The sequence below is a fragment of the Heteronotia binoei genome, chromosome 13, assembly GCF_032191835.1.
Source record: "Heteronotia binoei isolate CCM8104 ecotype False Entrance Well chromosome 13, APGP_CSIRO_Hbin_v1, whole genome shotgun sequence".
Classification (NCBI taxonomy): Eukaryota; Metazoa; Chordata; class Lepidosauria; order Squamata; family Gekkonidae; genus Heteronotia; species Heteronotia binoei.
Genome location: NC_083235.1, coordinates 76,638,936 through 76,650,949, shown reverse-complemented (window position 1 = coordinate 76,650,949; position 12,014 = coordinate 76,638,936). Strand labels below are relative to the sequence as shown.

At 41.4% G+C, this 12,014-nt stretch overlaps 1 protein-coding gene across 1 annotated transcript in view; it reads right to left on the bottom strand.

Annotated features, from left to right (window-relative positions):
- TBCD (tubulin folding cofactor D) overlaps window positions 1-12,014 on the bottom strand; it is a 275,953-nt gene that overhangs the window by 4,653 nt on the left and 259,286 nt on the right. The window contains exons 35-38 of the mRNA XM_060253390.1: window positions 9,283-9,372; window positions 8,100-8,187; window positions 3,994-4,103; window positions 2,660-2,744 (exon numbers count right to left, since the gene is read on the bottom strand). Of these exons, the coding sequence (XP_060109373.1) occupies window positions 2,660-2,744; window positions 3,994-4,103; window positions 8,100-8,187; window positions 9,283-9,372 (373 nt within the window). The remainder of the gene's footprint in view (window positions 1-2,659; window positions 2,745-3,993; window positions 4,104-8,099; window positions 8,188-9,282; window positions 9,373-12,014) is intronic.

The following is a 12,014-nucleotide window of genomic DNA, read 5'->3' as shown; positions in this document are numbered from 1 at the left end:
TAAGTGAGATTTTAAAGATGGAAAAATCTTACAAAAATGTTATATAAATAAATAGTTGATTTGGATCAATTGTTAAGAAGGTAGACTGCACAATTATTTTGTAATTTGGTAGATCTGTTTTTAGTATGTTTGTCTGAAGAAATTGTCTACAGAGAGAGATAAATTATTGCGTTCTATTTTTAGCTTGTTAAGGATAAAGATATTTGTTTTAGATTGTATTAAAGAGAGAGAAGGTGCATTTTAGCCATAAATTAGGATATAGAATTTTTTATCTGAATTGTCACTCTCTCTCTCTGTGGGTAGTTGGATATGGAACTCTCAATAAGAATTGATATATGATTTTTAAAGATCAAGTGAGATTTCTGGGTTATATTAAGTTGCTTTTCCTAGAACAATAGAGATATAAGAGTTAAAAAATGGAAAATTTTGAGAAGAATTTTAAGGAAGAAGGGTCTTCAAAATGTTCTATAAATAAATAGTTAATTTGGATCAATTGTTAAAAAGGCAGACAGCACAATTACTTTGTAATCTAGTATGCTTGTTTGGAGAAACTTTGTACTGAGATAGATAAATTACTATGTTGTATTTTTTTTTTAGCTTGTTAAGGATAAAGATATGAATTTTATATGCTTATTTTAATGATATTGTTAAATTAACAATATCATTTTTTACTTATATATGATGAAGAATTGTTTAGACTTTAATTTCAAGTAATAGTCTAGTAAAAAAATTATAATGAAAGACAAAGATGGTAAAATATATGGAGAACTTTATACTTGCAGGTACAAAGAACTGGGTATTTTATTTGGAGGTAGAATTATAACTGATATATTTGTATTCTTCTTGGTTTCTGTTTTTCCCACTCTGTAGACACCCCTTCCCCTCTCTAGTGTATCTATGCTCGTGCTTCTTCTTTTTGTTGTTAAAATCAATAAAAATTATAAAATACAGGTAGCCGGCTCGAGGTTGACTCAGACTTCCAACCTTTCGAGGTCGGTAAAATGAGTACCCAGCTTGCTGGGGGGGAAGTGTAGATGACTGGGGAAGGCAATGGCAAACCATCCCGTAAAAAGTCTGCCGTGAAAACGTTGTGAAAGCATATGAACATATGAAGCTGCCTTATACTGAATCAGACCTTTGGTCCATCAAAGTCAGTACTGTCTACTCAGACTGGCAGCGGCTCTCCAGGTTCTCAAGCTGAGGTTTTTCACACCTATTTGCCTGGACCCTTTTTTTGGAGATGCCAGGGATTGAACCTGGGACCTTCTGCTTACCAAGCAGATGCTCTACCACTGAGCCACCGTCCCTCCCCAACAACGTCATCCAGAGTCAGAAACGACTGGTGCTTGCACAGGGGACCTTTTCTTTTCCTAAGTAGCTTTAGAGAAATTAGGAAACTCTGCATTTATTGCTTGTGATACTCTCACTGTCACTCTTCCAATTCTGACATGTTTATTGACTTTGCTGTTTTCCAACACAACAAATGGTATTTGTTGGTCTTAAAGCTGCTACTGGACTCCAACTTTGTTCCACTCTTACTTTAGAGTAGTTGATAGGGCTAAGAGCGATCTTGGCCTAATTTTAAGATTCTCCAATAACTTTTCCCCCCACCAATCTAAAAAAACAAACAAACAACCCACTGATGGAGTATTGTTTGGTGAAAAAAGAAACAGATGGTCATCCCAGTTACCCAGATTCTGGAGAGTAGAACTTTTTATGAAATGCATGCACACAAAAGCTTCTATCTAGAGTATAACTTCGTTGGTCTTAAAGGTACCAGTGGACTCAAACTTTGTTCTGCTAGCTAAATTAGGACATAGTTAAACATCTTACACCACTACTGGTCTGCCGCCATCCTCTAATGTTGCCGCCGCCCCCCCCCCTCAAGACTGGTTTGACCAGGAATTAAAACACCATAGGAACAGGCTAATAAAATTCTCATGCCAGGTGTGAACTAACAAGAGTGGGTTATCTATGGACTCTTTAATCACTGAGATCTGCTTATAAAGAACTTCTTTATAGCAAAAGAAGTTAACTTTGCTAGCCAGTTTATGAGAAAGATCTTCTAATCCTCAAGTGTGGGAAGCACCTGTGAATAAGGTAGAGGAAACCTTTTACTCGAGGTCATGGAACTCCTTATGGAATGACCGTAGTATGTGATTATAGTCTAAGTTTGGCAGTGCACAGGGTACTGTTGAAAAGTCGACAAAAGCCAATAACTGCAATCACATTCTTATTGTTTTTTGAATTCTAGAAATTAACTAGAAATAAATACGTTGCTTTCTCTCTCTTATCATACTTTATATAACTAGAATGGTGGAACCTAAGAGAAATGCTATGGAATCCACAGTTTCTTGTAAAATTCAGAGTGGAAATTCTAATCACTCATCCTATAAAGCACAGTTTTAGACCAGCTGCACTGTATTAATTTGTGCTCACTGTCTTGTAGTTCATCACCAAAAGTATAGAAGGCTTTCAAGGAATAAGATAGAAGGAAGTTGTAAAGCACTTGCTTTTTGGCAGCCCCATTCATACACATTCTCAAGAGGACAAAAACTTGCAGGCTAAAATCATGGACTTTGCTGAGAGTGTATGATACTATACAATACATAAGCCCTCTTGAAACAACCCCGCAAAAATATGTAGGACGATGTATTACCTTGGCAACTAATTGTGGTTTGGGCACTTTCATTAAGTCACAGATGTAGTTACGTTTCTCCCTCACAAATGGCAATTCTGCATCCCTGTTTTGAGAAGGGAAATAGCATATAAAGTTAGCATAACATTATCCCTTAAAGAGCCTGGAGGGCAAATATACCGTATTAACTTTTCCAGCAGATTCATACTGCTGTATCAGTGGAAGGTACAGACAGTTACAGATATTTCCCATATCTTTCCCCCAGCAGTCCTTTCTACCTCCAGGAAGGTTTATTCAGAGGGTCACAGGACCTGCATGGAGTCACTTGGGAGGCTCCACTGGGGAAGGAGATGAACATTTAAAGCCTTACGTGGCCTAGGACCGACATACCTCTCCCCATATGTGCCCCAGAGATCACTGTGTTCTGCTTCGCAGCACCTTTTGACCGTCCCTTGCCCAAAGGATGTTCGGCTTACCTTGGCCAGGGCCTTTTCGGCCTTGGCCCCAGCCTGGTGGAAACAGCTCCTTGTGGAGATCCAGGCCCTACCTGATTTGATGCCATTTCGTAGGGCCTGCAAGACAGAGCTGTTCCATCGGGCCTTCGGTTGAGGCAGCAGACATCCTTATTTCCATCTGCTTGGCCTCCTCTGCCTGCTAGGATGCTATATTATTTTATCTTAATTTAGTATTCCATCTCTGGCCTACTGTTGTGCTGATATATAGAATGCGCCCAGTGGGAACCACCGCCTTTGATATATGTGTTATCTGTTTTATTGTATTTTATGGTTTTAGCGTGTAGTTTTGAATTGTTTTAACTCTTGTTGTGATCCACCCTGAGCCTGCTTGCAGGAAAGGGCGGAATACAAATTAAATAAATGAATTAATGAATGAATGAAAGAAACTGCTCTGCCTGTTCCAGTGCAGCTCTGTTGATGAAAGAGGAGAGGTCAATTCCCCCTTCCCCTTCTCCACTGCAGCCTCTGACCTGTGTAGCTGTTAGTCCTCATTGATCCTGCAACCCCAGAAATAAACGTTTCAGGGGTCAGAAAGGACTGTGGGAGGGAAAGGAACATGGGAATGATCTATGAGCCTTGCATCTCTAGATTGCTGGCTGCAACCCATAATTTGCAAATTGCTGTGGCTATGATCCATAAAGTAGGAAAACAGAGGGGTTCCGTTTAAATTATTTTGCACTCTCGAGGCCTAAAGTATCACATAAATGACAATTTTGATTTACACCAAACATTTCCTGTACTCCAATGTAATATGCATCTGTCCGGGCACTAGAGCAAATGATTACATGGAAATGGAGGCTGGGATCAGCACAAAGTTTTAAGTAGGTTAGGTTAACTCACCAGTTAGTATCACTCAGAATTGTCATAACTTCTTCTATAATGTCAGGGTCAGCTATATCACTGTAGGTTATTAGCATTTCATAAATCTGGCTAGCTGCTGTCTTCCTTATCTGGAGATTAAAAAAAAAGTAAAATTTCAGTTTCTCAAACGATAGGTTGATTATTGTATTTTGTTAACCACATGGTTAGTTAAAACTGCTTTTTCTGATACTAAGAGAATGTAACCCCAGAACAACCAGAATGCTGACAGAACAGGCTGTATCAGATTCAGAAAGTCTGAGCTTTTCAAACATTAGGCTACAACAGTAAATTTGTAGGCAAATAGTTGCCCTATTTAGGCTGTGGATCCAACAAGCATGACAGCACAGGGTTTATAAAGTCTATGTTTGAATGATATAGGTCAAGGAGCCGGGCTGCAAAAACCTAATATCTCAAACACAGGTGAGGGCATCTGTCTCACTAATGCTTTGCATCCATAGGGTCCCATGTTCAATCCCAGGCATCTACAGTTAAAAGGGCAGGTAACAGGTGTTGTGAAATATCTCTATCTAACTTGGAGACATAATTTCTAAGCCCCTGGGCATTGTTTCTGAGAATTCTTGGAAAACGAGTGGGGTGTCGGAAGACTGGAGGCAGGCAAATGTTGTTCTCATCTTCAACAAGGCGAAAAAGGAGAATCCAGGTAACTACCGAACTGTCAGCTTGACATTTATACCTGGGAAAGTTTTGAACAAATCATCAAACAGTCAGCCCTTGAACATTTAGAAAGGATGGCTGTGATGACTAAGAGCCAGCATGGGTTTCTCAAGAACAAGTCATGTCAGACTAACCTGGTCTTTTTTGAGAAAGTGATTACATTGCTGAATCAGGGGAATGCTGTAATAGTTTAAATTGATTTCAGTAAGGCTTTTGATAAGGTTCCACATACTATTCTTGTTGACAAGTTGGTAAAATGAGGTTTGGATCCTGTTACTGATCTGTAACTGGTTGACAGACTGCACCCAAAGAGTGCTTGTGAATGGTTCCTCATCCTCTTGGTGAGGAGTGACAAGTGGAGTGCCTCAAGGATCTGTCCTGGGACCTGTTTTGTTCAACATCTTTATAAATGAATTGGATGAAGGAACAGAGGGAATGCTTGTTAAATTTGCAGATGATACTAAATTGGGAAGGGTCGCAAATACAATAGAAGACAGAAACAGGATACAAGATGATCTTGACAGGCTGGAAAACTGGGCTAAAACAAACAGATGAATTTTAATGATTATAAAAGTAAAGTTTTGCATTTAGGTAGGAAAAATCAAATGCATCATTATAGGATGGGGGAGACTTGTCTTGGCAGTAGTGTGGGTGAAAAGGATCTAGGGGTCTTAGTGGGCCATACACTGAACATGAGTCAGCAGTGTGATGTGGTAGCTAAAAGGCCAATGCAATTTTGGGCTGTATCAAGAGAAGTACAGTGTCCAGAACACACAAAGTGATGGTATTGCTTTATTCTGTTGTGCTTAGACCTCATCTAGAGTATTGTGTTCAGTTTTGGGCATCGCCATTTAAGAAGGATACAGACAAACTGGAATGTGTCCAGAGGAGGACAATGAGGGGTCTAGGGACCAAGTCCTATGAGGAAAGATTGAAGGAGCTGAGTATTTCTAGCCTGGGGAGAAAACAACTGAGAGGTGATAGAATCACCATCTTCAAATACTTGAAGAGCTGTCATATAGAGGATCGTGCAGAGTTGTTTTCTGTAGCCCTGGAAGGCCGGACCAGAACCAATGGGTTGAAATTAAATCAAAGGAGTTTCCAGCTAAACAGTAGGAAGAATTTCCTGACAGAGCAGTTTCTTAGTGGAACAAGCTTCCACGGGAGGTGGTGGGCTTTTCTTCTTTGGAGGTTTTTAAACAGAGGCTAGATGGCCACCTGACAGCAATGCTGATCCTGTGAACTTAGACAGATCATGAGAGGGAGGGCAGGAGGGGTTGCATCAGTGCTCAGTTCTCATGGCCCGCTCTTACATGCCCAGGGAAATGCTGATCACCACTTTGGGGTCAGGCAGCAATTTTCTCCAGGTCAGTTTGGCCAGGGATCCTGGAAGGGTTTGGGGTTTTTTGACATCTTCTGGGCATGGAGCCTGCAGGGGTTACTGGGTATGTTTTGGGGGAGTTATTTGTGAATTCCCAACATTGTGCAGGGGGTTGGACTAGATGACCCCGGAGGCCCCTTCCAAGTCTATGATCCTGTCTGAGACCCTGGAGAGCCAATGTCAGTCAGAGTAGATAACACTCAACTGGCAAGATTAATGATATGACTCAGTATAGGGCAGCTTCATGTGTTCACAAAGGAATAGATTGAAAACTCTGTAATTCTTTGTGTTTTTCTCTATGTCTGAACGTCTGCAGGGAATGGTTACAAACCCTACAGAAACCATCCTGAGTTCCATCATGGATGAAAGGCAAGATTAAGTCAGGATTCAATGAATAGTACTGGGAACAATCCCTACAGATGAAAATATAATAAAAATGAGATGTACAGCCTCTGGGAAACCATCCTTGCTGCTCCTGTGGCAACTGGGAGAGAACTGGCAAAAAACAGAACTAATGTGATTGTTGAGGCATCACTTTGAGATAGACACATACATAAGAGAGAAAATCTCCTTAAAAGATCTCAGCAGGAGGTGATGCTTTGAGAATGATGAAAATGATTGAACATCTTATTATCTGGCCAGTAGAGCTTGTGATCAAATCTAGATCAAGTCAAGCCTGACCTCTCCCTAGAGGCTGGAGAGCAAGTTTGGTGTAGTGGTTAAGTGCGCGGACTCTTATCTGGGAGAACCGGGTTTGATTCCCCACTCCTCCACTTGCACCTGCTGAGATGGCCTTGGGTCAGCCAGAGCTCTGGCAGAGATTGTCCTTGAAAGGGCAGCTGCTGTGAAAGCCCTCTCCAGCCCCACCCACCTCACGGGGTGTCTGTTGTGGGGGAGGAAGGTAAAGGAGATTGTGAGCCGCCCTGAGACTCTTCGGAGTGGAGGGCGGGATATAAATCCAATATCTTCATCTACCTCACAGGGTGTCTGTTGTGGGGGGGGGGGGGGAAGGTAAAGGAGATTGTGAGCCGCCCTGAGACTCTTCGGAGTGGAGGGCGGGATATAAATCCAATATCTTCATCTACCTCACAGGGTGTCTGTTGTGGGGGAGGAAGGGAAAGGAGATTGTGAGCCGCTCTGAGACTCTTTGGAGTGGAGGGCGGGATATAAATCCAATATCTTCATCTACCTCACAGGGTGTCTGTTGTGGGGGAAGAAGGTAAAGGAGATTGTGAGCCGCCCTGAGACTCTTCGGAGTGGAGGGCGGGATATAAATCCAATATCTTCATCTACCTCACAGGGTGTCTGTTGTGGGGGAGGAAGGGAAAGGAGATTGTGAGCCGCTCTGAGACTCTTCGGAGTGGAGGGCGGGATATAACTCCAATATCATTATCATCTTCTTCTTCTAAAATGGTGATCATACTTCAGACACATTATGAGAAGACAGGAGTAACTGGAAAATGCAATAATGCTAGGAAAAGTTGAAAGCAACGTGGAAAGGGGAAGACCTCATATGAGCTGGATGGACTCTATAAAGGGAGCCGCAGACCTCAGTTTGCAGACCTGAACCAGAGGACTGTTCTTACAAAAACCACCCTCTATTTCCACCCTCAGACAGAAACCACGGCTGCCAGAGATTTAGCCAAATTCAAAGTAATACCAGGATCAATATCATAAAGACAATCACCAGGGACTGTATACCCTTCAATCTTCCAAAGGGGCAAGCAGGACACAGGAATGCCGTTTCAGCTGGCTGGGCACCAGTGTGTGTGGCCTAATATGCAAATGAGTTCCTGCTGTTTTTCCCCCTACAAAAAAGCCCTGTGCAAAACAATGGTGATGGCATGGGATGTAGCCTAATATACAAATAAGTTCTTGCTGGGCTTTTTCTACAAGAAAGCCCTGGGGGCAATGAACACACAGTCAAAGAAAATATGGGATAAGGTTTCAGTTGTCCCCGACTCCCATGCATACAATCTATCCAGTTAGAGTACTCCTTGGAAACCTAAGCAACATCTTTGATACTCACAATAGGGAATGGATGGCAGAGGAGGAGGAAGAGCTGAAATAAAACTTTCTTTCTCATGTCCCCCGGAAACTGAATCAGGCCACAAAACCTAGGGGGGAAAGCATCTTTGTTTCATTCATGGCTCTCTTTTGTAATATTGTCTCCGAGATACATTTTATAGATAAATTCTGCAAACCTTTATAAGCACGGCAAAGTGAATTTTGATGGACTGCAATTACAAAAAAACATTAAGTGTTGAGAAACTCTCTTAGGAATGGATGATCTACAGAAATGGATTTAAAAAATTAGATGGCAGTCACTATTCAGTTTTTTTCATCGCACAACAGAGAGGCTCTCTAGAGAGGCTCTGTGTTTGCTAAAGCATGTGAAGTTTGCTATAAATATCATTGCTTATTTTCATTCTGAGAAAAAATAAATGGATTTAGAGCAGACAGACACTGAATTGTCAATGCCCTCACATATCTGTCCATTTTGCTTTCCTGTATCTCAGATTAAGCAGTGAAAAATTATAGCAACTGTAAAAAAATTAAAGACAACTTGAGTAGGTTTCCACAGTAAACACTTTGAAAGATTACAGCTTTTTAACATAGTTTCAAAAAAGAAAAGTGTCGCAAAGCTTTAGAACTAAATGTTCCATATGCTGACCACTATGCTACTATTTTATATTTGTTATAAGCAAGAACAAAAAAAGATTTAGTTGAACCATTTGGCTAAATCATGCACACCAGTAACAGCAAAAGTGTTGAAACGTTAGCTTAAGCCTCACACAGATACGCCCTTTATTGCTGACGCATTTCAATGAGGAAAGTGTCTAAAATACCAACATTCAAACTGTGCTGCAACTTTATAAATTTAAGTCTGCACCACCGATGGGCTGTGGGGTCATTTAACTGGCAATATTTGTTTGACCTTCAATATTCAAACAAAGCCCTTTTTAATTCAGAGTGGTACTGCTAAAAGATACTTAATAAGAGCACAAACAGCTAAATCCTTGTGCATTTTACCATTTCTCTGTGGATTACACTGCTGTGGAAATCATCATTTTAGCACATCTCATTATTTTTCCCTAGAAAATTTCATACCCGCAGATAGGAGAAAAGTGACTTCCTTAACAGACTGGTTTACTTTCACAGCCCACTATTTAACCATTCCTCCATTTTCTTACAATTTTGAACCAACGTACACTGCAATGCTTGAGCGAAGTTTCTGGATGTCTTTAGATCTCTTGCTTTCTTCTTTGCAAAGTACAAGTAATTTCATGGGAAAGGGGTGGCTGGAGAAAAATGAGATAAGGTCAGTCACAGTTCACCAACTGAGATCTAGCTCTCAAAATCTTTTAAAAATCCCTGGGCCAAGAGAGGCTAGACTGAAGACAACCAGGGAGCAAGCCTTTTCAGCAATGGCCCCTCAATGGTGGAATCAACTTCCAGAGACGGTGCGAGCCCTGCGGGACTTGAATCAGTTCCGCAGGGCTTGCAAAACCATTCTCTTTCAGCTTGCTTTTAAGACAGAACCCGGCTAAACTGACCTGTAGCCACCTAGCCATCTTATGTATGATTGTGAACTATAGCACCTTAACCTAATTTTAATCCATAATAACTGTTTTATCTGTTTTAACTAACCTGTGTAATTGAATTGTATTTAAATCTGTTTTGTCTAGATTGTATTTTTTAAATCATGGTATTCCATGTCTGTGAGCCGCCCTGAGCCCGCCTCTGGCAGGGGAGGGCGGGATATAAAAATAAATTTACTTTACTTTACTTACTTACTTCACCAACATTGCCCTCGATTTCTCTAGGAAAGTCTATAAAGTGCACTTCTTTATGAGTAACAAGAATATATTGGTAAGCACAGTGCAAATTACTATGCTATAGCTTTGTACATAATTGAAAACTTGTCAGGTTTGCATGCTTTCTAAAACAGACTTCTATGTAACTCAAGAAAGAGTCCCGTGGCACAGAGTGGTAAAGCTGCAGTACTGCAGTTCTACGCTCTGCTCACGACCTGAGTTCGATCCCCGGTGGAAGCTGGGTTTTCAGGTAGCCGGCTTGAGGCTGACTCAGCCTTCCATCCTTCTGAGGTCGGTAAAATGAGTACCCAGCTTGCTGGGGGGAAAGTGTAGATGACTGGGGAAAGCAGTGGCAAACCACCTCGTAAAAAGTCTGCCGTGAAAACGTTGTGAAAGCAACGTTACCCCAGAGTAAAAAATGACTGGTGCTTACACGGGACTACCTTTACCTTTATGTAACTCAAACTTGTTTTGAGTTTTTTTATCAAAAGCTGGCTCAATAAAATGAGTGTTAGCTTGTGTGCATATGCAAAGGACAAAGAGATGTGTGATGTCAGAGAGCAAAAGGAGCACAGGTTTGCACATGTTCAAAGTATCTCCAGGAAAAAGTATACCATATACTGGACTATAATTGGGGATGGAGAATTTCTTTTTAATAGTCTGAATAACTTCCTTCACAATTATGCAAGGTTGTTCACAAGACTGGATAGAATTTATTGCAAATTAATTCAATTAACGGAGAAGTGCTAGCTGCTTTTCAGCACAGTAAAATGGCAATATGGAGAATAAGGTGTGATTTCCAAAATAATTGACAATGTAAGCATTCACCAAAGAGGACAATTGCAGTGGAACATCTGGAAAAATTTAGTGCATGTGTAAGGTTCTGAATCTGAAATAGGCCTGTTTTGTTTTCTGTCATCTGCCAATTCCACATTTGCATTAACTAACTCTTACTTATGGGTGATCTCAAATAGCACAGCCTCTCCAAAGGAAATTGAGAAAATTCCTTCTCCTGTATGGGCAGCAGTCCAGCAGAAACAGGATTAGTGCTTGGGGAAAACCGATCTGTCTAAAGGCTCTGTGCTATGCAAAACTGGGCACGTGTTCCTCAAACCAGAACTTTTTTTAAAAAAGGTGATCTGCACTCTAGGTAGATCAATCGCAACAATGTGGTAGTCCTTAACTCAGGGACAGGATAAGGGGTGTGCATTTGGTCTAGCCAACCATGATCCCTCTGAATGCCTTCTTTTCCTCTCCATTGAAAACAATGGAGGATGAAGGTAGGAGAAGTAAGTGCGGCCGGAATTGGCTGTGCGGCACATGAGCTCCAGGGGCCGGGTTTAATCCAGACTGCAGGAGAAGCAAGCCCAGCCAGAAGCAGCTTTAGGAGAAGCCAAGCCAAACCCAGGAACTATGTGTGGCAGGGAGAGACCCGGGGCCAGCTTCTCATCCATTACGGACGACCTCTCCCCCTGTGATCCCAAGATCAGCAGCTCCATATCTGCTGGTGGCCCCCAAGATGTCCACCTTGCCTCAACTAGGGCTGGGCTTTCTCTGCCCTGGAATGAGTTCCCCTTGAAGATCGGGGCTGTATGGGCTCTGTTGCAATTCCGCAAAATCCTTGACTGGTTACTTAAGATTTCTGAACTGCATCTCATGGCGCATTACCAAAGCTTCAGCAAATGTGTGTAATGGATACTCCTATGAATAAATACAGTAGGATCCTTGATGAGCCCAGGTTTGCCTCACTGACTTCTATGGGATGATATTGTGTTGCGGCTACATCTGTGGCCACTATGGAAGTTTTGTGGCAGTACTTCTGGCTGCAGCTGATGATCAGATCGAGATCCACTCAAGCAGTGGCAGCCTTTGAAATCTAATTGTATTACATGGATTCTGACAAACAAATTTATGAAAATTGTCACATTCAGGCATTTCATTCCATGTTGAATCTGCTTATAAGAATAACTATTCTGTATCTAAAAACTCTTTCCATTAGTCAGACAGGTACTTTAGTACCATTTCTAGGCAATTAACAATCCTGATGAGATATCATTAGTTGTGAAGGCTTCCCTCCCTTTAGAAGAGGAAGAGGAAATGGCAATAGTAGGAAAATATGCCTTCGG